Genomic DNA, 27,417 nt, shown 5'->3' on the forward strand with positions numbered 1-27,417 from the left:
AATTATAAACAAAAATACAAGTCTATATTTTATTAAATTAATAACATTTTCATTCAGGGCTTTTTCTTTCAAATAAAGTCCTATCGTTGTTTGTACTCCGCACAACACCACCCCCCACCCCCCCCCCCCCACCCACCCACCCACCAACCCCATTTCACTTCCATGTGGGCTTAAGGGTTTTGCTGGAGCAGTCTTTAGAGTCTTTAGACTGCACCGACTTCTCGGAGAAGGTGCTGCTCTTTCTGGAACGTTCCTTCCCGGGGGGCGGGGTTTCGGCGCGCTGCCCACTGCGGCTGGCGGCGCGCACGCTCTGCACCCTCCGCAGCGAGCCCGGAAGCTTCTCCGCACCCTGGGCCACGTGCTGCTCGCTAGCAGGGGGCACCCTGCTCGCCGCGTGCCTCAGGGAGCCGGTCCTGCCCAGGGAGGAGCTTTTGGAAGGGGTGGAGGGGGTGGAGTCGGTGGAGGGGGCGGCGACCAGGTCTTTCTTGGTCCTGGAGGTGGAGGCCACGGTGTTGCGGGCGAAGCTGGGCAGGGCGCTGTGGGTGGGGGTCAGCGGGGCTCCGCCCTCAGAGGCCGCCACCGCCGCCGCCGCCGCCTCCGCCTGCGCCAGAGCCCTCAGGGTGGAGCGACACATCTTCTCCTCCGGGGGGGCCTTGGGGACGTTCCTCAGGGGCTTGGCACTGGGCTTCCAGACGGTCGGTTTGCGCGGGGTTTGATCCCGCGCCCAACGGGAGACACCGCCGCCGCCGCCTCCACAACAACCGCCTCCGCCAGCGCTCAGCCTCTGGGCCTTGGACTCCTCCGGGGGGAGGCTGGAGTGGCGGGCGGCGCGGGCCGTCCTCTCCCCCCTCCTGGCGGGGGCGCTCTGGTCCCGCAGCGGGCGCCTGGGCTCGGCGCTCTCGAAAGCGGGCGGCCTGTCGACCCGCCTGGCGCCGCTCCCGGGCCGGCTCAGCTTGGCCAGCGGGACCACCTTGCGCATGCTCTGGTTCTCCGCGGAGGCCCGCTGCCGGGGAGGGCGGCCGGCGGCGACGGTCCGGCCCGCCGCGGGGTTCTTCGACGCCATCTTGGTTTTCGCATGCGCGGGTCGAGGGCCGTCGGCGGGGGCCGCTTCCGGTTTGTCCTCCGGGGCGTCGCAGCTGTCCGAGGCAGCCTGCTCTGCATCAGCCGACGACGGACAGACGGACACCGCCACGTGGCTGGCAGAGTCTGGCTGCTCATCAGTGAATGCGGATTTCGACTCAGGCGGCTCATTGGTGGACTCTGACTGTGACGCGGAAGTCTCGCTGGCGGACCCGGATTCCAAGTTGTAAGAAAGCGAACCAGGGTCATTTTGGTTACTCCGACCATTGGCTTCCAGCGTCATGTGGCTTTCGACACCTTCCCTCCTGTTGGGAGAGTTGTCAATTTCAGAGAGGTCAAGGGTCACGGAGCAGTCAGTCTCTGTAAAATCCATGATGTAGAAAATGGGCTTCCTGTTGGAGACGGGCGTATCCAAGGGGAGGGGCGTGTCACAGGTCGTCGAGGAGACCGTGCTGGTGTCCTCCTCCTCCTCCTTCTGAGGGGAGCTCATTCTGTAATCCCAGGCAGACCTGGGCTCCTGCCCCCTCCCAGAACTCCCGCTGGGTGGGGGGGTGTCCAAAACCAGCGTCTTTGGAGGATCCCTGTCCCTCTCCAGATCTGTAACCACGACGACGCCCGGGTCGGCCAAGCGCGAGTCGTCGTCGTCGTCGTTGTTGTTGACGGTCGTGAGGTGGTCGAAAGTCTGCAGCCCGGATACGAGGGCGCAGCGTTCCACGCTGACGTTCATTTGGCCGACGCCCGTCCCCGCCCCCCTCCGGAACGCGTGCCGGTAACGGCCGGCCCTGAACGCGAGGCCGCCCTCCGACACCGTGGTCAGCTCGTTATCGTTGAGGCGTGGGTCCTCGTCCTCCTCCTCTTCGTCGTTGTTGTTGTTGCCGAAGTAGTCCGAGGGTCGGGCCAGGGGGCTGATGGGGTCGGTGTAGGACCCGGGCGAGGTCACCTGCCTCCCGCAGGACAGCGGGGCCTTGGGGCCCAGCTCGCGGTTGTCGTCCTGGGACAGCAGCCAGGCGGCGGTCCTGCGGTGGTGGGGGCGGCCGGAGCGGGGCAGGCTGCTGAAGCGGGCGGAGTCGTCGGCGCCGAACAGCTCCAGGTAGCTCTGCAGCTGGCGGTCGGCGGCGGTGGCGGAGGAGGTGCTGCGGGGGCGGCGGGCGCTCGCGGAGCGGCTCAGCGGGCGGTGGGGGCTGAGCGTGCGCTGCTGCAGGAAGTCCAGCAGCCCCTCCCGGTTCAGCGTCTCCACGTCGTTCTCGCTGCTGCTCCGCCCGAAGCCGCCACCGCCCTGCTCCCGGCTCCACGCGCAGCGCTTCTCCTCCAGCTCCAGCAGGCGGCGCTGCCTCGCCACCTCCTTCAGCTTACGCTCCGTGTTATCCTGACGGAGGAGAGGAGAGAAGAAGAGAGGAGCAGGGAGAGAAGAGGGAAGGGTTCAGATATCTGTCCAGACCTGGGTCAAATACATATTTTATACATATTTTTCCATTGAAATTACTACCTAAAATTATAACACCGACAGCAGACTGAATGACAAAATATGCGCTAGCTTGCTTTTGGCTTCATGCTAATATAACTAAATTCATGAAAATATAAGTTCTCAGCCCTCGAGGACAGTGAGTTGCTGATCCCTGATATACATTTAGGAGTGCGAGATAATATAATGATAATAATGAACAGGGGTGAAGAAAGTTTATTCTAAACCGGCCAGTAATCAGCAGGATTTCTTCTTTCTTTTGGATTCAGAAAGGTTCAGAAAGTATTGGTTGAGACTTTATGTATTTAAAACTGTCTGGTCCTGCTCTCCAATTTCCTCCTACAACCTTCACCACTTAATCTCACATCACTCACTCCTAGACTTAACCCGCAGAGGAGGTGTCTGTACCTTCACAGCCTTTTTGAACTTGAGGCAGAAGTCCTGGAATATCCGGAAGCAGTCGTCCAGCTTGAAGGCGTCTTTATCCTCGCAGAAGAAGTCGATGAGGGCGTTTCCCTCGCTGCGCAGATCCAGCCTGCGCTTCTTCAGGTCTTGCAGCATCCGTATGGCGCTCTGCCGGGCAGGCGGGCGAGTGAGAGAGAGAGAGAGAGAGAGAGAGAGAGAGAGAGATAGAGAGAGAGTGAACGATATACCGAGCCGCACGCGCTCGCACATGCTCGCACGTACAACAAATGTGCACACAATAGTCAGGCAACTGGGTTTACAGCCAGGGTTGCGGGTTTGATTCCCAGATGGGGCACAGCCTTTATATCTTTGAGCAAGGCATTTAATCTTGAATCACTTCAGTAAATATCCTGTGGTATAAAATGGATTGTAAGTGAAAAGAATGGAAGCTTTCCAAGTCGCTCTGGATAAATGCCTAAAAACTAAATGGGCCATGCAGTATCCTTATTTATAGGTAGAACAGAGGGGTTACTTGTAGAGACGATAACACTATGTAACCCATGCAGCAGGGACACCACCTTCCTAATAATATTGCCTGGCATAAGCACTACCCAAATATGTACATATAACCAGTAAAACCTGCCCTGTCATTTCGCACGCAAGAGCATAATAGAACTACAAATTAAACAAAGTCTTATTGACTTTTTGTGTAAACTTTAACATGGCACATGGTGTTGTGAATGTAGGGTAGCAGATCGAGACTGTCAGAAAGGTTCTGCTGATTGACTGACACCTGTCAGATGGTGCAGGAGCTTTACCTGCAGGAACTGCTCCAGCTGCACCTGCAGCTCAGAGTCCTTCTGAATCTTCTCCTCCAGCGCCTTCGTCCGCACGTACAGCGACTGGAACTCCGCTTCGATGTTCTCCACCGATATCCTGAAGGAGAAGGCCAGCGGTCAGCTACGAGTGGAGCCACCCGCCGGGCATTTGCATATCCGCGCCGGCAGGGGCTCCTAACCGCGGGCGAGGGACGCCAGCGAAGAGTGAGCTCGGCTCAGGAGCATCTGCTCTGCGGCAGTGACCTCGCGCCGCCCGGACATGCTAAGTGACATCGCTGCGTTTTGGACAAGGCTAAGGAGAGTCTGTCAGCACCTGTCCGCAGTGCTCTGCGGGTGACATCACCCAGCTGCAGCGCAACATGAAAGGTCATACATGGCTAAAGTCGGAAAAGTACAATTCTGTGGGCGAACAGAAACAGAAGCAAAAACTAGTTGGTAACTGGTATTAATTTGTTTTCGATGTTTATACTGACTGAGCGCACATCATTGCTGTGTATCAGTGACTGCTGAATTAAACTAGCTGCTGCACGTTTTCAAAAATGTTAAATAAATCCCAGAAATTTTATATAACCAGGAGTGTAGGCTGCACAAAAGATAGCCTGGATATTGCAGGTTTGGTCTTGGTTTATATAATCAGCCGACTCTGCTTCTCACAGCTATGGGCTCTGAGTCAGTCAGGTTCCTTCCTCAAACTGTAGGCTGGGTTAAAGTTTGTCGGGGGGATCAGGGTAGTGCTGCAAATTGTGAAGGCAGAAGAGTTCAATAATAACTCAATGAAAATGAAAGAGTTCTTTCGCGCTCAAAGATGAAAGGTGACACACTGCCTGGTGTCCAGACGAAAGTGACACAGTTTTGGGCGGGAGAATTTACCGGACTGCGCTCTGCACATGCGGCAGCTTCTCAGGAAATTTCAGCAGACTCTCATCCTTCTTCTGTGCCTCCTGCACAGAAAAAATAAGTCACATCAGGGAAAAAGTTCATTAACCCCCTGCAAAATCGCTGTGTGTCACATAGAGAGATGGTCTCTCACACGCTTAGTGGATGACCCTGTGGTGAGTGGGTCTGACTGGACTACATATCCCACCATGCCTGACTCACCAAGGCCACAAAGTGGAGGAGGTTCATCCCAGGCTTGTTGGCCTTGGTGTCAGCCAAAGAGAGGAGAGATGACAGCTTGAAGCCCACGGCGTTGCCTGCATAGCCACCCTGCAAGGACACAAGGGATAAGCCAGTGGTGTTATGCTGATGCCAATATGGCCTATGCACCAATGAGAGTGAGTGAGTGAGTGAGTGAGAGAGTGAGTGAGAGAGTGAGAGAGTGAGAGGGTGAGAGGGTGAGAGAGAGAGACTCACTGAGTTCATAATGTTTCCAGCCTGCAGGACCAAGTGCAAGACGGCGTGTAGCTCCTCACAGGTCATTAGCTCTGCAGGAGGTCAATGCAAATTCAATCAAGCCGCGCAAAACAGCGACATCACTCCCCCTCAAAATTACATTACCCTCATTCTTCTTCCTCAAATTACAGCTAATGCCAATTCCTTTGCAGGATGTAGCTGATGCTATTTAGAACGAAGATATTGTTCCCATCATCACAATGCTAATTATGGTGCTAGCCTAGGAGAATAACTCTGAGACCAGGCCTGGATTCATAGAGCATCTCTGAATAGGGGTGCTGATCTAGGATCAGTTTTTCCTTTTAGCATATACTGGATAAGGTTCAGGTTTAGACAGACGATACCTGATCCTACAACAGCTCTCCTCTGAGATGCATTATGACTATGGGCCGTGACTGTATATCATTGAGGACCACAGCTAGAAGACAAACATCATAGCTCATTAAAATTCCTGGCAGGGCACCTAAATATCTTCACTATTTACAGAAGTACCACAGTAGTAATTCCGTCCCTCAATCCATAAATATTGTGTGGAATCACATATCCAGAGAAGTCTGTTCAGCGTGTTAAAATAATTACACAGTGCAAGTTTCACCAGAAAGAGCTTGTATTTACTCATCATGGGGGGAAAAAAAATAATGATTCGGGAAAACCTCATGGAGTAAGATTCATATTTTCCAGTATTTATTTGTGGGTAGAATCAAAATGTGCCAAGGCTAAGTAAGATGATATAGCAGTAAGATGAAATAATGACAAAATTCTGTAAGGTTAAGAATGTCATGTATCTCACCAAGTATAACATAAGAGTAAGATCAACAAGCGTAAGATAAAGAAATTCCAGGAAATAATACTAATTATTCTAAAAACAATACGAACAGCTTAGGCTGCAAAATATGCAAAGCATACAGGAATATGTTATGTTATTTTTCAGTAAACTTTACTGTAATTCAGTTACTTGTGTTGGCTCAGACTTCCTCATAGAAGCACATAATGTGCTGAACACCACATTGATGCAGACTGCAGCACTCTGCTCAAACAAAGACACGGTTCTGAGCCTAAACCAGACTCTGACCGGTCCCGGTCTTGTTACGCATCACATTCACAAGAGGAAGATCTGGGTCGCCTGCTATTGGTGCACCGGGAGGAGGGGCGGGGTTTCGTTACCTTTAGTTGCATTGCGGATGACATCAATCTCATTGCTCATGACGGAACAGGAAGGAGAGAACTCCTCTTTCAGCACCATGGCTTCGATACGAACCTCAAAACTAATGACACACATACACCCTTAAATGCACACGTACGCACGCTCCAATTAACATCCCATAATGATATAAGAATAATCCCAAAACTGAAAAAAACATGCTTAAAGCAAGAGCTTTCTTACCTGGGGACCTGGATCAGAAGGTACATGAAGGAGTCCACAAGAGTCAGTTTGTTGGCATTGCCCTTGAATGCTCGCAGTTTCTTCAGCTGAGAAGGGGACATGGCGATGATTAAATTTGGCCCATCACGCTCGGTCAACCCCACACCCCCTCAGGCCTCCCCCCCCCCCCCCCCCCCGAAAGATCTTAAAACCCGGCTTGGTGGCATGCAATTTTCCAGCCAATAGGTTTCCGTTTATCCCTGTGGGCACGAACTGTAGAGCTACTGTGTGACGCACCGAGCAACCGCTTATTACACAAAGCACAATGCGCTCTATTACTGAAGGAACCCGCACTGCAAGGTACCATCCCAAATCCATTTCAACATCTATACTGGATCTCTGGGACTCTAGAACTCAAACCCCAATTAGCACAAAGTAAGTATTAGTCTGTACGTTTATCCCAGTTACAGGTGTTAATAACATAATGCTGAATTGCGTGCATCTGCTGCAACATAGTTTAAACTAGGTCAACTACCAAAACAGTAACAGTAAACAGTAAGTCTTCCCTTGATACTTATGTTTAATTTCCACTGGGGAACCAGCAAGTTTTCCATCTACAAAAAAAGGGCCAGCCTTGATTTGTTTGGGCATATCTTCTAGGATTAAATTGCTTTACAGAGAAATGTGCTTTGTAATGTTTCCTGTGCAAATCCATACAATTCAAAATGGCAGATATCAAAATATTGTTTAATTGACATTATACTAATTCCACACTACATTGACAACTGCATGTCACTTAGATTTTCAGTTACTTCTCAACATTCATTCACCTTGAGAAATGTGTATATTAAATATAAACCAGAAAACTTGCAAAAGTCAAAATTTTCAAATTTAATTTAGTCTACTGAAAAAATAAATAAAAGTTTGACATATTCAACCAAGAATACCATAGATTTATCATTTTAATTAATTTCATATTAATGAGGTCAACAGAGAGGTTAAACTGGGCAAGGCAATGCTATTTATACATATGTCGTATCCTTGTAGCCTCTTTCTCAACGAATATAACCGTGACTAGAGGGTGTGAAAATGCTTTTCTTTTTTTGCACCCGTATCTCTCACCTCCTCAGATTCGGGCAGGAGCCTCAGCAGCTCTCTGAGCGGTCCGGAGCCGTACGGCGTGCTGTTGCCAGAGCGGATGTCCTCGGTGATGGACTGGTTCGACCTACGGCACAGTAAAATTCACCGGAGTGAAGCACCGCACTCACTCTTAAAACCCTCCTCCCCCCCGTAAATCCTGCCACTCTGGCAACCGGTGTCTGAGTCAGGTACCTGAGCCGGGTCCAGATTTATTAGGAGTAACTAAAAGAAGGTAAAGCACTTTAAAATGCCACTACAGACACCAAAGGGATCCTGGTCTTATATAGGAGTTGTGCTCATTCATGGATAACCTGTACAGTTACTCTTGTCACATAGGAAATACATTCTTAACCAAGATTAGGGGGAAAAGGAGTCCCAAAAGAACACCGATAAAACAGGACACATTCTATTTCTGTCTCCCTAGACGAACACCACTTATCTGATGCAGTATTTTAGACCAGTTAGGTACTGTGGAATGCTATTTAATTCACATACCTTACATTTAGACACTGGGAAAACAATACATTTTAATATAGTCATAAATGCACAAACAATGGCTGAAACAAAATTAAAAATGACATTGACTCACATGCTGCATACATTGTTATGGAAAGTTCTGGCATATGCAAATTCTCAATGTGCCAAGCCGCACCAAAATACATATATGCCATGCAAATGTTCATGAACAAGTCACAATTCATCTCCTCAATGCAGTAAAAGATTTTTGAGATGATTTTAGTTTCTTCCAGACCAACTGTGTAATCAGCAGTTTAAAAAATGAATGTTTTTCCATAGTGTTTCCCGGATACAATCTTTGCTACAGTTAAGTGATAAATCCATGTTGCATGTGGAAATTTTGCGACAGTAAATCCATATAGCCATACGAGCAATATGATCTCTGATTTCTAATGATAATCAATGAAAGGTTGGAGAAATATGGGCAGGGTCAATCCAACACATGCCAAAAAAAATCCAATAAAATCAAGCCAATCCAAACTCAGTTCCGCCCCTTACCAAATTTTTGTCTGGTTATGTGACAACATTCTTAACGAGCTGGAACTGAGTGGCACAAAAGGGAGAAAGGGCCTCGAGCTACACGTTACCAGATGTGACAACCAAGAGATTTAGTGTATATCGATTACTTCTTCCTGATTCCACAAAATAATAAATAATTTAGGCTGGGGGACTGTCCAGGCACATTTAGCAGATCTGGCTGACATGTAATATGATAAGCAGCCACAGCACTGTGGAAGGAAACATGGATTCTCGCTTCTCCGCTGATCGATGTTAAATGCCTCGGTCACTGGAATTGCTGCCACACGCTGTCCCGTGAGAAACCACAAGATTATGGGATTGCGCAATTGTCTTGGGCACAAGAGATTAAAAAGGCACAGCCAGTCACAAGCCGTTTCAGACACAAACCGCAAGGACAGACAGCGAAGAAAAATACATCATGAAGCACAGGCGGACATATGACTGATTCCATTAATAACCTTCGGGTCAAAAGTGCAAAGGCACCCAATCTATCTTTATGAGATTAAATTTAGTCCACATACACCTAAATGAAACGGGAGAGGAATGTGTAACCTTCTACTGGATTTATCGAAAAGCAATGTGGTTTCTAACTGCCTTTTAGAAAGTCACCACTCAGCTAAAGGGCATTCACAAAAATAGTCTAAGAATGTGCTCTGCTATGTAAATAGTCGTGTTTTTCCTCATAGAGCTGTTCTTATTCTATCCAGCTATTGGTTTATGAGGGTCTCCTCATTAACATCAAAGTATACAACAACACACAGCACAGCCTCTTAGGGGTCTGTACTTTCTATATCCACTCATTCACAGATGGAATTGACATTTCAAATAGAGACCATTGATTTTCAACAAAAGAAATAGAGTGGGTTGCCTGGCCATACAATTTGAACCCACAGGAGCAGGGGCATTAATTAAATATGCCCTTTTTATTTGTTTAAGAATTAATGAGGGGGAGGGCATATTGACTACCAAAAACTAGAATTTGAATTCATTGTCTGAGCAAGATTTATGTGGAAAATTCCACTGGACTTTCATTTTACAGACAGCTCACAGCTTGACTAGAGGAGTGGGAGGAAGGCAGACAGTTGAAAAACACTCATACAGCCTCTTAAAACAATACAGAGCCCATCTGTGCCGAGGAAAAGCCATTATAATCAACCACTGATTAATACTGCACAAAAAGTCATTGCAATACATTCTTTCCATTTGCTTGGTCAACTCTCCTTTCATTACAGAAAGAGTGCATGCCTGGGGAGGACTTAACATTTTTTCTCCATTATCTCATCTGCATACATTCTAATGTTAGATTGAAGAAATTTGAGATGGGGGGGTGGCAGGAACGGGGGGGGGGGGGGTATTTCATGGCCCTTAAATGGCTCATTTACCAAACCAAATCTGTACAGAAATGAAAACATATTAAAACGCTTTAGTGTCAAATCCCTCAAACACTGTTTGCCACGCTTAGCTCAGTGCTTCATTTCTCGCTGTAATTGCAAGTCATACTTATAAACAATCTAACCGCTTCTCCTCGCAGTAAAACCCATCATACCGAGGCGGCACGGCGAAGCGTTGTGATGGCTAAGTAAGGCAGCCCACAAACACTTAAGTTTCCAGGCACAGTTTCATCCACAAGCCGCGCGGCTGCGTCATCGCTAATTCCCTTTTTCTCCGACGGCTTCATCAGCATGTTTGTGTGTCGCAGCAGCAGCACACCACCGGGGGACCAATTAGCATCGCCACAGCGCTCTGCTACAGAGAGAGAGATTCAGCTGCGGGTGACAGCGAGGGCCACAGATTTGGAATCCAGGTTAGGCCGTCTGCCGGGATTCGTCCTCCCTAATAATGGCTCTCCACAATGCCGGGAACTCAGAATGACTGATCCAGGATCTGTTTACATATCCGCCCACTCTAACCAAATCCCAACCCCTGGCCACTTCATATGAGACATGAACACTCATCCGAGTAAACTCAGGCTGACTTCCTGGAGTTCTGCCATGCGGCTTTCACATGACCAAGATCTAATAGATCAGGCCCCATATTCATAATGCATCTTGGAAGACTGCTGATCCTGGATCAGGCTTCCCCTGTCCATATTCTTACCTTAATCACTTTTGGCTAAAAGGCTAAACTGATCCTAGATCAGCACCTGTACTCTTTATGAAGGACTTGACATTAGAGTTAACAGGTGAATCCCAGGAGACATGAGCACCCACAGGGCTCCGTACGCACGCAGGAGAGAAGGTCAAGCGTGTGGAGAAAACACGGCAGACCTCTCCGCGGGCCGTGTTTACCGTCAGCACCTGTGACGACGGGGGTGACGAGCATCGCATGCGTGCCACACGCGCGACCTTTTCCCTCACAGAGGCGGCTGCTGCTGACAGCAGGGCTTTGAAACGCACCTCGAACCCGCCACGCCGCCCTCTCTTCAGCAGGCAGGAACAAGCAGGCCCAACCCCCCTCCGCAGTCTTTTCTTCACAACAACATCTGAAGAGGAGCTGGCTTACTTTTTGAACTGCTTGAGGAAGATTCCCACGTTCATCCCTCTCTTGGAGTCCAGGATGCTGATCTGAAAGGACAATTACAACAAAAGCACAGAGTTACGCGTCACGGGAAGCTTGCCTAGTGCGTACGGATGTGGCTTTTGGTGTCTGTGTGTACTCTGCTGCTATAGTTCTTATAGGAGCATTCATGCATGACCCACAGTATAAACAGACCAGATTAGGGTGGAGGGAATAATTAAACAGCGCAGGTGTGACAGAACGACAGATGGTGGAATTTTCCAGAGAGCAGTATGCCAAAACCCTTTATACGGCTCAAGACCCACCCGGACAGCGGTCTCCAGACCAACGGTACTCTCAAGATTAGCTAAACATCCGAAACTTATGAGCAGTTCTTTCCAGGCCAAACAAAATGGTGAATAGGCAGTATCCAGTGTCCGGTTATGCAGAACACGAGCACCCTGACAACCTTTGTATGAACTGCGTAGTCTGTGACATAATCCTGCGCGCGGGAGAACTGCGGGAGGGTGGGAGCTGAAATTCCACACGGCCCCCCGCACGCGTGCGCGAGACTCCGGCCGGCGCTGCAGGAGCCGCGTGGCGCTCTCGTGTTCCCTAATTACAGGTGTGCGCCTGCGGTACACGCTGTGCTAGCCATCGCCGCTCTCCGGGCAGATTACCAGGGTTACAGAGGGATAGAGGCTTACCCCGCCGTGGAGTTAGGCTAGTACCACGGCGCAGCACAGGGCTAACATGAGCATGCTGTTTACCATCATGCCAGCCATTTTGCAGAGCAAACTACAAGAAGTTTCAGGGTAGAGGAGAACATCAGAACTACATACCCCAAAGTAAGACTGACCAGTCAAACAAACAGGGTATGGAATTAGGGGTTGCATATAAAACTACCCATTATCATTTGGTTAAAAGCACCAGTGCTGTGGTGCATGGATGAGCCCCAGTGCCGACTGTGTCTGGTTGCTCCATAAGCTAACATACAATTGGTCACTGTGTCACTCAGGATATGGAAGGGTACAGTCAGTTAGGGATTCAAATCTCACCGCTCTCCAGCAACCCCAGCTGGCCAATTGAGCACCCCAGGACTATATGCCAAAGCTGCATATGAAAGGTCTTCTTCCGAGGCAAATCTATGCAAGCTTGGCTGCAGTTTGCAGTGAGAAAAGAAGCTGGCAGGAGACAGCACGCGTTTCAGAGGAAAAACGCAGATGTCTCCGCTCTCCTGAATCAGCAGTGGCTCGCACATCGATGCAGCTGCGGTTGCAGATAGTTAGACGTTACAAATTAGGGTGGGAATCGGCCATGTTGAGCCCCGCATAGCGCCAATATTAAAAAATAAATAAATGAAACTACGCTTTATCGAGGTCCTTATCGATGCAGAAATGCAACTCAATGCCTCCACTGCTTTTTCCTGAGCAAGCAGAAAACACAGATTCTCACACTCTACATTTCTCAACCAGAGGCAGAGGCTTTTGTACTCTGACAGCTCGCAGCAGGATAGAATTTTAAGCAATAAAGAGAAATACTATTAGCCCCAAAGACACGTCTGAAAATCAATACTTCTTTATTAATCAGTTGGGAAAAAAAACGTTCCAGCTCCACTCCTTGAATACCGTTGTTTACCCTTGAACCTGTGCAAGCCCTGAAACTCACCTCTTCCCTGGTTTCCTTGTTGGACCCTCTCCCGGTCAGGCTGCCGCTGGACGTTCTGCCGCCTGTGGGGGTCGCCGAGCGCGCCTCCTCCTGCTGCCCGAAGAGCTCCTCCACGGTGCGCACGTCGATCTGGTACTGCTGCTGCCGCACGGCCATAGTCCAGATGTTGGGCTTCCCCCTCACCTTCTCCTCCGGGATGGTCTTCCAGAAGAAGCTGCGGACCCTCCTCTTCTTCCGGGGGCCGTGGACGGGGTTCCCCATGCCCGGGGGAGGGGGCGGCGGCGGCGGCGGGGGGGCGCTCGGAGGCGGCGGCGGCGGGAGACGCTCGGGGGTGGGGCTGACGCCGGGGACGGTCGAAACAGGGGGCGGAGCCATGGAGTCGGCGAGGAGGTGCTCGCCCCCGCAGCCCTCCCTCTCGTTGACCAGCGACATGCTATTCATAACGTGCATCACAGCAGCCGCAAGGGCTGGCAGAGCAGGGGGGGAGGGGCAAGGGGAGGGGCTAGGGGAGGAGCCAAGAGTTTCTTAACGGTGCGATCCTCAGGCTGGTGGGGCCTGTCCCTCTTCATCTCCGAGTGACGCCCCAGGCCAGGCCAGGCAGAGGAGGCCCTCCACACGCTGGCCGACGAGATGCAATCAGCAGGACAGGGCAGTGCTGCAAGCAGGCAGGAACATAAAGCAAAGTGGTTACCACACATTATTAAATTCTGGAAAAGGCCGTCGAAGTGGACCCAACATAAAAGACAAGCCACAGGAGAGACGACCCTACACTCAGTGTTTTCCTTTGAAGCCACTGAATCCGTGTAGCAGTGTGTGTGACACATCCGCTGAAGAAACCCGCGCTGGTTACCGTGGGAACGCGTTCTGTAAGGACGTCAAATTGGTCACAGCCATCACACTTCACACAGGCATACTTGATCTTAAATACTTTGAAATGAACATTCTTTGACAGCCAATTAATGATTAGCCTGCATTCTTCACAGCATTACAGCAATACAAGAAAACTTTCTGGTTATCGTCACTTTCCCGCACATAGCACAGTGGGAGATTAAACAGATTTCAAAATGTTATTCTCACAAAGTGTGCTTTTCGTAACTTTTAGCCAACCAAGTTTCTCAAATTCCCTTAGTAACATTTCTTAATTAAATCTGTTTCAAAACAAAGCTCAAACTGTTCCTTTATTAAACATTCCCTAAGTTTCATGATCTAACCACCAAATCAAGTATGGGTCATCTGTTCAAACAGACTATTGGATCTGCGTGTGGATGACATCATCCAAATTCTTAAAATGAAATAAGTACCAGTTCTCAATCCTGACAGAGCAACAAATATTTATATTGCCTCTGACCACAATCCACACTGAAAAATAATAAATAATAAAATCATTTTAGAAAAACTATTCCCAGAAAGAATGAGACACTAATGAATTCAGATTCATTTATATTCTATGGACATGCAGACAGTACTTTTCACTTTGAAGCTGCCAGAAGCCCTTCTGATCAGATTCCTCAGCTATAATAATCACTCAAAGAAACGGGGCTATTTGGGGGACTGGAGGTTTCCTTTCCTCCTCTTTCAAGTCCTTTTGGCATACAGTGATTAACAAGTCTCCTTTGATGGCAAACTGTCACCCACGACTACGGTCTGCGGGTCCTGGGTCAGGTGATATCCACCCTCTGTCCAAACAAGGGAAACCAATATCCTGCTCCATCAGGAACACGCCCCTGCCCCGGGGGCTACCGTGACAGTCACATGACCCCCGCTGACGTCCCGCTCACCTGATCCCACGCCTCTTTACTTATTCAACAGCCGGTGCATTAGCCGCAGGCGGCCTCGGGTTCTGGGTTGACCGTAACCGAGGGAGATTGGGGGGGGGGGGCTATCATGTCTAATTCATGCGCAGGAAGTGGATCAGTTTTCGGAAACCGGGCCCCACCTCGGGCCTGGTACAGCAGAAGCGCTGTGGGGCCCGTAGTGGAGCGGAGAGTGTTAAACCCGCTCTCCCCTCCCCTCCCCTCCCCTCCCCTCCGCAGTCCTGTGCCTCGTGCTCGTCTTTGCTGCAATGTCAGCCGCAGCTCGCTCGTTCCGCACGCACGCAGGAGACTCCCAGCATGCTCCCAGCTCAGGGAGGACACAGCGCGCGGCTCTGCTCCTGTACTCCGTTACCCTGCTGCCCCACGCCAAGAGGCTCACGTCTTATGCGTGAAGGCACTGATACACGCTAAACCACCTGATTCAACTGATGATCTTCAAAGACATTGATTCATCAAATTGGGCGTTTCATTGGCTAGAACAAAAGCCCGTGTGGCTCCAGCCCTCCTAGTAAAAGATGGAGGACCCCTGCTCCAAATCTACACGCCTCACTCTTGAACACAATTGTTCATGTCACTATCACACAATACAGAAGCTTACTTCAAGTACAAAGATATACATCATTTCATTGCTTTAATCTCTACATGGGCAGTGGAAATAAACTTAATAGTAAAAAGAAAATGCTGCTGGGGGTTTTATGACACGTTGATATATGATATTCATGATTATACATGAATATCATATCATTATTTCATTGCCATCTAGCATACAGGTACAGTAAGCACAGGAACAATCAAACTGACTGACAGGAACAAGCGCAACAGTAGATGCATTTGTAACAGCAATCGTAGTGAAACAAGTGGAGACAAGACCACTAAGACCCGCTCTGAAAGATTTTATTACTCTCTAAAGTGCTGCAAGACAAAATCTTTTTTTCAGATCACTTTTGGGCAGAATTTTCACATTGTAAATATCAATTATTTATGGTTCCAGGTATATTAGAGCGTATGGGAATCCACCTGGTGCACATCGGTGGGACATGAGCACCAGGTGGAGGCTATAACCCGGGGGCACAGTTATTGTCTTGAATAGAGGTTTCAGGTCTAGATGTCATTCTCTGGTCTGCTGCACAAAGGGGTCTATTGGAGGGGCAGACATTAAGGGTCTACCTGCTGTCACTGCTGTAAAGGCCTAGCCAGGCAGCTACGCCTTGGGGGTGGGGGGGGGGGGGGGGGGTGTTCAGGAAGGGGCCTCCAGACTTCCTGGAGGAGGGGTATTCTTGTGTCTGTGTGCTGTGAATGGAGGGCGGCACATTACCCTACCCCACCCCGCCCCTGTCGCCCCCCCCCCCCCCGCCGCCCTGCCCAGATAATTATTACCCCCTAACCCCCTACCCCCTCTTCCCACCAAACCGGTTCCCGCCCTCACCGAGGGCACGGGCACTTCCTGTTTCGCCGGCGGCCGGAGCAGTAATCCGCTCTCTGCGGGTTTTAGTGCTCGTTAACCTGCCCACTGCTGGGCCTCCATTCACACGACTGTGAGGGATTAGCCTAGCCCCGCTCCTGTCACACCGTGTGAGAAAACGCTTTCTGCCCCTCGCCAGGCGGCCAGCCTGCTTTTGTTGCCTTTACTGGGGGGTGCTTCCTGCACCTGACCTTGATTCTGGCGGGCACCTCAGCTCTGTGACTCGCTGTGCGTTTCGCTTCCCGCGTACGCTACGCCGAACGGGACAGCGTGCGGAAACGGCGGCGAGAAAACAAGCGCCGACTGACCTGGTGAAAACCAGCACGGCGTTTGATATGGCAATAAACGCTCCATGACGTTGAACAGTCAATGTCCCACTTGGGGGGGCCCTGTATAACTCCGCCCCCGTATAACATTCCTCATCTCGTGTGGACCGCACCACAGCCCTCACCCACCATTTTGTGAAAAAGAAAATGTTGCGCATCTACCAGCAGCAACAGTACATTCCTTCACATTAGAAATGTCAACGGCCATTCGCCATTTCTATCCATATAGAAGCAATATTGACACCCATACACAAGTACCACATTTTAAAGAGGCAGTGAATTAATAAGAACCTTGCTAACAGTTAATCTCTTTACGGAAATGCCATTAAAGTGAAATATAATGCTAAATTTCACTGATGAAGGTACCATGTGCCCTTTTTTAACAAATAAAATAACTATGCAATGTACAGGTCATCCTGAACACAGATCAAGCAAAGCAAAAGGAGCAAACACAACAAAACATTTTAAGATTTGAATATTTCACAGATTTTATTTTTACCAACCCAAGTAAAAAGAGCAAAGAGCAAATATTCAGGTGGGAATTGGGACCCAGGGGCCCTAGTGGCTGCCGGTCCTGTGTGTGACACCTCTGGCCTGCTTTACATCAAATTTGGTTAGTTACATAAGACAAGTTACACACTGTCACCTCTGAAGCAATAATTGTGGCTTAAATATCTCCCTAAAGGACTGTCTTTGTCATACAATACACAGATTTAGTGACACGCAGATGCATCATCAGTTGAAAACAAACAGTCGGCACAGAGAAATAGACACCACCAATAAGAGAAGCACAATACAAGAAACGCTCAGTGAGACGGCTGAATTACATTGTCTGCACTTAGTGCCTTCAGACTTGTGTTCTGGGACAAATCCCACAGCTGCATTCCATTCACACCCCCCGCCTTCCCTCATCTCCCTCCACCTGCTGGTGTCCACGTTCATTGGGGCTCTGTATTTATGCAACAGATGGACAAGCAGGGCGGGGGGGGACAGGTACCGAGACGAAAGGGCCCAGGAGGTCAGGGACCAGCTGGAGAACTGGTGCGTCAGAAAACGTCAGGCGCGCGACCCCGTGCCTCTGCGGAAACGGCTCCTTCACCACTGCCCTTGGGCCTCTCTACCAGACAGACCCAGACAAAGGCACCTTTCACCACTTTTACCTTCGAAGAAATGACAGAAACAGCTCAGCAATAAGGGTGTAGGAGTAAATTCATAAATTGGAGATGCACCAGCCAATCAGCTTCAAGATTTTGTGCAAACAACGTTTGTTATTATTTAACTTGCTCAATCATTTATTTGATCTGAAGTACAACTGCACAGGCACCCTTGGTGAGGTTTACTGTGGTCTGATACAGGAGTGAACCAGGATTGGTCCACCACAATTGGTATATACAGCTGAGTACAAAACAAAACCTGGGTCACTGGTTGGAACCAATGGCCTAATGTACATTGCCTTGCAGTATCATACACTACAGGACATCTTGGCAAGCCATCTTTAGACTGGATGCCAAAGTGTGCTGTACTCCTTAGTCCTGGAGACCTACCATCCTATAGGTTTAAATTTCAACAGTAATTCGGCACATCTGATTGTACTAATTAGCAGCTCAATGAGACCTCTAGCTGTTGAATGAGATGTGCTTCGTTAGGGTTGGAGTGGAAACCTAGAGGATGGTAGGTGTCCAGGAACAGGGTTGGGTAGTCCTGCTTACATAACTGCGATATCTCCTCTGGCCTCCCTATGAAAGATTTTAGCAAAGCGAGATTATTTTATTGCCAATAGTTTTGCGTATGATGTGAAACATTATCTCGGAGGTCTGTTTGCAGATATTACTGTTTTATACGGGGACAGACCCCCCCCCCTCCATACCATATGTTACTACAGCACAGAGCATGCAGCTCTGCCATTTTATGGCCAGATTACAAAATGGCCTGAATTACATGAACAAAGGACCTTTCAAGGATGAAAAGCTTTTAAAAATTCAGAAAATAAAAAGCTTATTGAATAAGCTCAGATCAGGGACTAGCAGTTCAAATGAATTGTGATTAAATATTAAACTATCAGGAGGAGTTAAGAAAACCAAAATTCACATGCTCACAGAAAGCATACAAAATAAATCCAAAGGTAGCCAGTCTGTATCTGTATTCTGTATCTGACCAAAGCGGGCCTGACTGCACCACAGCGATGTGCAAAGAATGACTTACAAAATGCTCTGTGAAGTACATGGACTATAATATTAAGGCAGCACATATATTGGGCACTACAAATGGGCTGGATTTGGGACGTGCTTGTAATGAGTATTCCGTAAAAGGAAGCCGTATCGACATCATGTTTACGTTTGCTGTAATTTGTATGCGACTCTTCTATTGGACGCAACTCTGCGATTCCCGTATGGACATGACAGTACCGACGGCCATCCCCCATTGGAATTAAGTGTAAATAAAGCATATTCACTATTTATGAGGAAGCACACCAAATACGAAAAAGCAAAGAATTGGCACGGTGCTTCTGTGATGGAGACTCGCTTGGCCCGATGTGAATGAGCGGTACCAGCTGACTGTGACACGTCTTTTTATCACCGCGAGCTTCATAAAGCGGCCCCAAACAAAAGAATGGATATTGAGGTCTGAAAAATTCTCTTCACTTGCACACACAAAAAAATCCCAAAACGCTTACTGATGGCTGCATTAGAATCACAAATGAGAGCTATTCTGGATTCTGAATATATGCAGACCATCACTTTCTCCTGGGACCCAGATATCATGTAAAAATGGTGCAAAAGGTCCAAACGCTATACTATTTATAAAACACTGTATGGATTAATTATGTGTCGACTTATTGTTGACTTATTATAAAATGCATGGCTCTTTGACTAACCATTCTCTCACTAGCAGGAGGTATCCAGACACTGCACAGACGAAGACCAAAAGGCAAAGCCTAATCTACACTTACTGTTCACACACAGATAAAACCCTGCAGACCACACCCTGCGCACTTTCTTCTCCGCGACGGCTCCTGTCAAACTACGCACCAATAAGAACATCAACAGGGCTTAAGCATTGGGTAAACCTAGCTAGCACAACAAACATCCCTTTAGGATCAAGTAGCCTGACAAACAATGTCACCGTCCAAACAGACATCATTCTCCTTCGAATCTCCTCCCTTCCCAAGCATTCAAGAACATGAGAGCACATGGTGACGAGAACAGGCCACTCATATAAGTGATCTGACACTTTAAAGGTTATAATTATGACAGATTGCTGACTAAAGTAAATTTAATTGTGCATAGAAAATGTGATTATATAAACTTAACAGCATCTAGTGAGTGGGTTCATTCACATTATGCTCCTATATATAATAATCCTTAGTATGCAAAATTAAAGGACTCAGTCCTTAAGACACAGCCCAAATGCTATATGAATTCATAAACCTGGGGACTTGCAGAGAATGATAAATATTTAATTTAGTTACTAGTTTGTTTTTTTCCACTAATTTTGCCTGTTTATGGTAGGGAACACAGGACAACACTGTGTATTACTTTCCCTTTAACCATTAACTTAACATGTGAAGGTAGGTGAGAGTTTCATGATAATAGTGTCTGAGCTAGTGCAAGCACAACAGGCTGGACAGTTGCCAACAGGCTGCAAGGCAAGAACATTTTGTAATGAGAAGCATGAAGCTTGAAATGGTTTAATGAATAAGGCTCAGACTTCAAGTGCTTCTATTACCTGCAAGTCTTTACTAGCACTTCTAGTACAAAGAATTATGAATTATTGAAGACATTTTATTTAATGATAGTTAAATGGGCAATTAATTTCCTCCTGTTGCGTTTTTTGCAATAAATTCTTCATGGCATCTCCTTAGTAAGAGCAAAGTTCTATCCAAAAAAGGAAATGCTCTATAAAATAAATCACAATCCAATTTGGGCGGCTGATGACGCAATGAAGCCAGCGGAACTATAAATGTATGGTAGACCAACCAATCAATTGCTTCATTTCATTTTATCACATATTGGACTGTATCAGACCATTAGGAACTTACATGAGCCATGGACTGACTTTCACACTAAAATTTTAGGTTGAATAAGACTTGATTGGAAAACAAGGCTCAAATGACTGTCTGCATCTATTTAAATTATCTTCTATTTAAAATGATAACTGCGGTATTGTTTTCCCTTTAATTATTTAAAATGTAATTAGCTCAGCACCTGCAACACAGAGCATGTGCCATATTTACCACCAACTGAAACGGCCGCTTCGCCCTTTAAAAGCCAACCGAAGAATTCAAGAGCCTGTGGTCGCTTTGGACTCACTGGCAGCTGATTTCTAAAGGGAAGAAGGTGAGAATTGGTGCCGCATGCAAAACCCGTACACTTCGACGTGTGCTAGCGCTAACGCAGAGGATTTAGCATTTGAATAATGGGCTCAGCGCGGCCGCGGCGTATAAATCAACACATGCATGCGGAGTTTTAATTTACTGCAGGTCCTCCGAAGCGATCGTCGGCACACCTGTACACTGAGGCACCCTTCCAAAACTCAGGTAAAAACCCTTGGCATGCGTACAACAGTGCCTGCCTGTTTTAGTTCATTGCTGACCTGCAAAACCCCTCCCCTTGTAGTGAGAAATTAAATTAAATGGAACAGCTGGCCAACCTGCTGTACAACAGTGAATAATGATACATCACAAGGAGCAACAGTGTGTCTTTAAAGTTAAGCATTTTCGAAAATGGCCATTTATACCTCTTGAAATACACTTCTTTACTTATTTCATAAAACTTTAACAGTGGAAACTGGAGTCAAATGCATTAATGGCTATATATCGGTGGTACCATGTCTTAACACTGTACTTTATAAATCCTCAATCAACTCATGGGTGTTTCACCACTCACAAGATAAACCCTCTTAACATTGCTGTTTTGCACAACTTTCACACAACGATTATGACACTAATCCCATATTTGTCCCCTTACAATGCTTACTTTCAAAGCCAGAGAGTCTTTCATAAAGCTCACTTGTAACCTACAACGTCTTACACAAGCACAGCACAACCAAGAGACCTGAGAAATCTCCCATCATGCCTTGATCTCCTAGGTCACAGATCCGTGTTGCGCTTTATTTTTTCCCCAATAAGGAGCCCTTTTCCATGACTCACATGCTTTCTTCTGTTCACACTGAATCATCATCTGTTCCTGATAGGTATGATGATTCTGGGGCAGCAGCTGTAAAGAATAGCGGTCAGAGCTAAAGACCAAAAAAAAATTTTTTTAATTGGATTGCAGGTTTGAATCCCAGCTGGGACACTATATTTCATTGAGCATGGTACATGACCAAAACTGTTTCAGTAAATATCTATCTGCATACGCGAGTAATGCACAATACTGTATTTAAGCTATGCCAGAAACAAGTTTATAATGGCATGCACTCCTGTCACTTCCTCAATAAGCCAGATAATGTCTGTGAACCTCCGATTCAATATTAATTTATATTTTAACATTTAAGCAGCCCTTGCAAGGCACCCAGCCATCTCCAAGGACACCAGAGTTATTTGGGAATTAGTTCCAACTGATTTGAATAAGGTAAACAGAATGGATGAGAATGCATCACTTTTCAGTGAACTGCATGGGGAACTGCAGTTTCACTTGGTGTTCCTAGGGGTGGGGGAGTTTGATTAATTGCACAGTCAAGTCTTGGGAGCCATAAAGCATATAAATACCAAACTTTCACGTCACTGAACCGCACAGCAGGGTAATGCACACTGAATCAGAAAGAGAACTAGTCCTTTCTAACCAGTACTTCTGGACAGAGTAACAGGTGAATTTCCTACTTGCCAGCACCTCTTCATACGAACCATGAAGTACAAAGGCCGTTTTTTTGCTTATCCAAATGTGGAGTTCTGACACTTAGATAACTAATAAGGACCTAATTTCTCCGTCTCGTTCTCTGTACCAATCCGCTGGGTCATTAGGCAGGATAAAATGAATGAAACAAAGAGAGCCCACAGTTAGCTGTCCCCTTGCGGCCATACAGATTATCCTTGTGGAAAATTCTGTTTGTTCCCAGGTTAGGCATCCACAACCATTTAGACTAAACCTGTGTTTCGAAGATGGATATGTTCATGGCGATTAAGTGCAACCAAAACTGAACATGCAAACAACTCTAGGACTTAATCTTAATTTTGGAGTCTTAATTAAATAGTTTATTTTCATTGTGTAACTTTCAACAAAAATTACCTTTCTGCATTCCAAAGAATATTTTGAGGTTCTCTCGGTTACTCTCTACCTTGCCTTCATCTTTTTACAATATGGTCGTTTGCAAAAAAAAACTCACTGAGACACCCCCACTCAATGTTGTTAGTGCTGAGCACAGTTGCAAGTACACTCTTGACAAATTCTGTGGAGCCGTACAGGAGGAGGAATTACATGAATGTAAAAGTACCGAGTCTGCACCAATCATTCACTTTTTAAGCCCTTACTTGAAAAGCTCTTCTGAAATGGGGGACAAGGGGAGCCCATTGGTGAAATGGACAATATGGGCTCATGCAACAACCCTGTAACTGATGGGAATTCAGTTAAATTTCTACCTTTGATTCTTTTCCTCTCTGGACAAAGCTACCCCTAAAGGACCATTCTGAACATTCCATATTTGTCATTTTTTATGAATGTCCCAATCTTTATTTTTTATTATTAACAGCACTTAATGCATCTGTGCTGAGCTCCAGCACAGACCATTCCAGGAAGAATCAGGGTGACTCTCCCTTTATTAGATCAAGAAGAAGAGTAATGACACCATATAAAGTCTGTGAGACAAGATGGTCTTCTAAATGGAAAAAAAGAAAATGCATTACATCTCAGGGGTTATTTATCCTGTTCTATTTTGACAGTACTGACGTTTGACCGAGTGAAATTAACTCAGGTGCACAGACAAGAGACAGTTTTGAAACGGTTCATTTTGTCGGTCCCTGGAGCAAACGGATGCGCATACAGGAACATAACGACCTCCCATTTACCAATTTTCAGGTCGGTGCCACACTTTGGAGTTTTTCGGGACTGAGAAGAAAAGTTTCCACTGCACTTATTAACTTAAGAGAAGTTAGAAATGGAGCACCGCGCCGTCACAAGATTCGTGTTACTGCAATACAACAAAGCCCCGGCAGGCAAAGGCCGAAGCAATTTATCTTAAAATGAGTGCCGCAGACGCAGCCCGTGGCAGGAGACCAATCAGCAAATTCACTCCACCTGCTTTGTTCGAATCCCCACAATGCATTTTGAGGATGCGTATTCTCTGAAACGACAGATATCCATTGCAAGTCCTTTCTGCAATCCCATGCAACAAACAAAAAAAAAACAAAGTGGCAAAAAAGATAGATGCTGTCCCCCTCCCCCCCAGATGTGAGGTAGCATATCCTATATTCAATGATGACAAAAGCTGGTCCCACTATAGTATGCATATTAAATTCCATATATTAGGGGTATAAATAATTACAAGAGTTAAGACAGGCCCTAGTGAAATGCTGGAATATTCCAAAAAGTATAATTTTGTGTAAACGGACTGCATAAAACAACATCAATAAAGACATTGAATGACTCTCTAATTCACTTGTACATCTGTGGTGATTTGCATGACGCCAACAAAATTACACTATTTCACTGGATGCAAAAAACATTCCATTATTTTAATAAAAACAATATGGCGAGTCATCTTGTTACGTGAAAGAATAATATTCAATAGCAGAAAACATTTTCATAGGGTCTTTGTGTCCACAACAACCCAACTCAAATACAATGCCCCTTCAAAAAATTGTTCTCTTTTTTATTGCAGGCTGAATTATTTTAATTTTATTCACTGAAGTACATCGGATTCAAAACATGGAAACACAAATAATTATGCTAACAGTTATGCACTTCAACAACACCTTCAGCTCCAAATTGAAGGGTAATTCCAGTTACCATAAAATAGTCCCTTGGCACTGGGGGGAGGAGGACAGCAACAAAGTTTGGTTTCCATAGTGATAAAGGGTATAACGTGTGAGAGTGTGTGTGTGTGTGGGGGGGGGTGGGGGGGGGGGGGTGGCGTTTGAAACACCTCATGATGTTTAGAAGTGCAACAACCACCTGCTGCCTGATCAGTACTCTCAAGAGGTGAATTATAATCTAGTGAAAATTAACAAGATGTGAAAAGTAAATTAAGTCATAGAACTAACCCAACCTAATGAGCAAGACAGTGAAAAGCCTCTGATTAAAAAAAATTAAAAAGGATTGGCCTGCTTGGCCTGTCCTCATGCCCATATGCTGGAAGATGCTCCATTGGTCAACTTTAGATTTTTTAAATCTGTGCAATATAACGACATCAACATCCTAAAAAACTTTAGACAAAGGTGACCCATTTTACTCTTCCCTTTTAGGAATATCCTCGAATGACTGGTTTCAGACACCACTGCCAAGTTCTTAATTTTATCTAAAATATAAAAGTCAAAAATACAACAAAACAAACGTGACCACTTTAATTTATGTTTTAAAAAATTCTGGACTGTTACCATCTCTCATTTTAAGATAGACTGCACCAATTGATCTTCAGGAGGAAAACCACCATAAATCGGTTTCCTTTTTCTACCACCATGTAGGCTATGTTTTTCAACATTACGAAGAACATTTTGAAAACAAGGCTGTGTGAAATGCATCACATGCAAAATAAACCTCCTCCATGAAGCCTAAGGGTGCAGATCACTTACTCTGAGCAACAAAGTAAATTTCATTGAGTTATCAGAAAATTGGCTTTGCTGTTAAGCTGCAAGCAACCCCACATTTAACCCTTGTTGATAATCCCTACGTCCCCTTTTCACCAGTCTCTCACGCAGATCAATCAAACGCCTCCAATGGCTTTAAGATGGCGTCAGGAAATTGAGTTTTCCCAGTAAGTCTTGGCTCCCATGGCAACGTGGCAATACCACCCTCCCCTTTAACCTGACCTGGGTACAACAACTTTCACAGAGCATTGTTCCCAACACTTGAATGGATTGCTTAAAATTTCTCTCAGCATGAGAAATGGCACAAAAAGGCCAAAGAAAAAGGCCAAAGAAACAGCCTTCTGAGGATTGAGGTTAAACCTCCAGTCCGGCCTAGGCACAATGCTCTGCATGTACTTTGAGGTCCAGGTCACTGGATCTCCTGGTTGAACAAAAAACTATTAAAAACCCAAATGTGTCTGTATGTGAAAACAGCACTAATTGAAATATCTTGCCTTTCCTCGTTAAAGAAAATAGATTTCATTACATGAAGCGCATTTCGACGGAACCATGAAATCTGGGTTTATTGACTAAACTAAAAAGAAATTCTTTAACGTTTTTGATAATTGGGGCAAGGCTGAACGGGAAAGCCGTTTTCTGACAACTGTCACATCTTGGGTTGCAATCAAGACAATATTCGGATTGATGCATTGTTAATGAAACAATTAGCCAACACCTTTAAGAATTCCCCAAACGATGTTTTTTTGCGCTAAATGCCCGGTCGTGGGGTTGCGGAGCAATACAAAAAGGTATCAAGACGAGAAACAACACGTTGAAATACTATCAACAGAGTCCAAAAGTAGATCAATATAAGTATTGTAACAGATTACTCCTGAATGGGTTACGATCAATAAACAATCCAAACCAAAATTGTAACCCTCGTTCCCACTGAACGCAACTACATGAGACCAGAGCATTTCCCACAAACAACTTCGTCTTGTTAAATAGCTTACCACTTTAACTTGTGACGCCAGAGGGAACTACAGCGTCTCGTAGAAACTGACACTGATGCTTATATAGAAACGAGTTGGTGAAATGTAATTCAGTGCAAATATCCGTTTGCTATACTGAGACAATATTTATTTTAAACTTGACGCATTTCTTTTCCTAACTGATTCATTCAGATATAGGCTAACAATTATACTTTTTCACGGTATCACCATTTTCATTATTTTATTAATACCAAGCTGAAACAGAATCCTAAGGTACGCTGCACAATTTGCAAATAAGTTCAATACCTTGTTTCCGTTTGACGCCGCGTCATAAAAACCATAAAACGATTTATGAGCTGCATACTGGAGAATAAAGCAATTGGAAGCGTACAATTTCACTCAGATGACTCAAATGATGTCATTTCAAACCCTTGACACAGCTGCAGTGCCGGACTACTGCAACTCGTCACACTTAGAAATAAAAACATAAACAATAATGAATCATATAAGCCAATGCATGACTTACCATTAAACAAACGGGTACCCAAACGCAAAAAGGTATTCCGAAATGTTCCTTGCCAAACGGTGGTGAGATATTAGCAAAATTCTGTGAGGAGCAGCTCGCTTGTCCTCTGCCTGTTAGCTGACAGTCGTCGCTGCGGCTTCAGAGACCTGCAGGAATTCTAGAGGCAACTGCACTAGTGCGTGCGCCTGCGCATACGTCAGGACGAACTGGCTCAGGTGAAGGCACTGCCCCACGAGCACGTGTCTCTCGAAATTGAATACTGTGTTAATAACAAAAACATTTCAATTAATACAGTACCATAATTGGCAGCCGCATAGCTCATCAACACACAATAGGATGTCAAATGGTCGTATACCCGCACCTACAGGAGCAGACCTACACTGGATAGGTGTACATTTATGTAATTCCGAATACTCTCCTTGCATTTATTTTATATAATAAATAAAAACCCAAACCGCATAATGCGCTTCAGTTAGTATACACGTTCGAATATGCTATGTTTTTTTCACGAGTTCATGCAGCAATACTGTATAATAAGAACATAGTAATTGATTTTATTGACTATTATTAAATTATTAGATTGTGATGCTCAGAACATGTTAAGAAATATTCTTCCTGTCCTTGAACGGTGGCTGTCAATTCTAAGCGGAGAAAAGTTGCATTATTCCACATGTATTAACCATTTTCATTGGGCCACC

General features: G+C 46.2%; 1 protein-coding gene across 1 annotated transcript; it reads right to left on the minus strand.

The window, feature by feature from the left end:
* Nucleotides 1-131: 131 nt before the first annotated feature.
* Nucleotides 132-26,887, minus strand: fhdc1 (FH2 domain containing 1). The gene is made up of 12 exons (XM_035419330.1): nucleotides 26,720-26,887; nucleotides 12,881-13,535; nucleotides 11,219-11,280; nucleotides 7,664-7,766; nucleotides 6,563-6,648; nucleotides 6,343-6,443; nucleotides 5,140-5,210; nucleotides 4,885-4,992; nucleotides 4,657-4,727; nucleotides 3,766-3,883; nucleotides 2,951-3,115; nucleotides 132-2,446 (listed from the first exon to the last, which is right to left on the minus strand). The coding sequence occupies exons 2-12, from the start codon at nucleotides 13,328-13,330 to the stop codon at nucleotides 155-157; spliced, it is 3,627 nt and encodes a 1,208-aa protein (XP_035275221.1). The 5' UTR covers nucleotides 13,331-13,535; nucleotides 26,720-26,887; the 3' UTR covers nucleotides 132-154.
* Nucleotides 26,888-27,417: the final 530 nt, after the last annotated feature.

This window comes from Anguilla anguilla, chromosome 5, assembly GCF_013347855.1.
Source record: "Anguilla anguilla isolate fAngAng1 chromosome 5, fAngAng1.pri, whole genome shotgun sequence".
Taxonomy (NCBI): domain Eukaryota; kingdom Metazoa; phylum Chordata; class Actinopteri; order Anguilliformes; family Anguillidae; genus Anguilla; species Anguilla anguilla.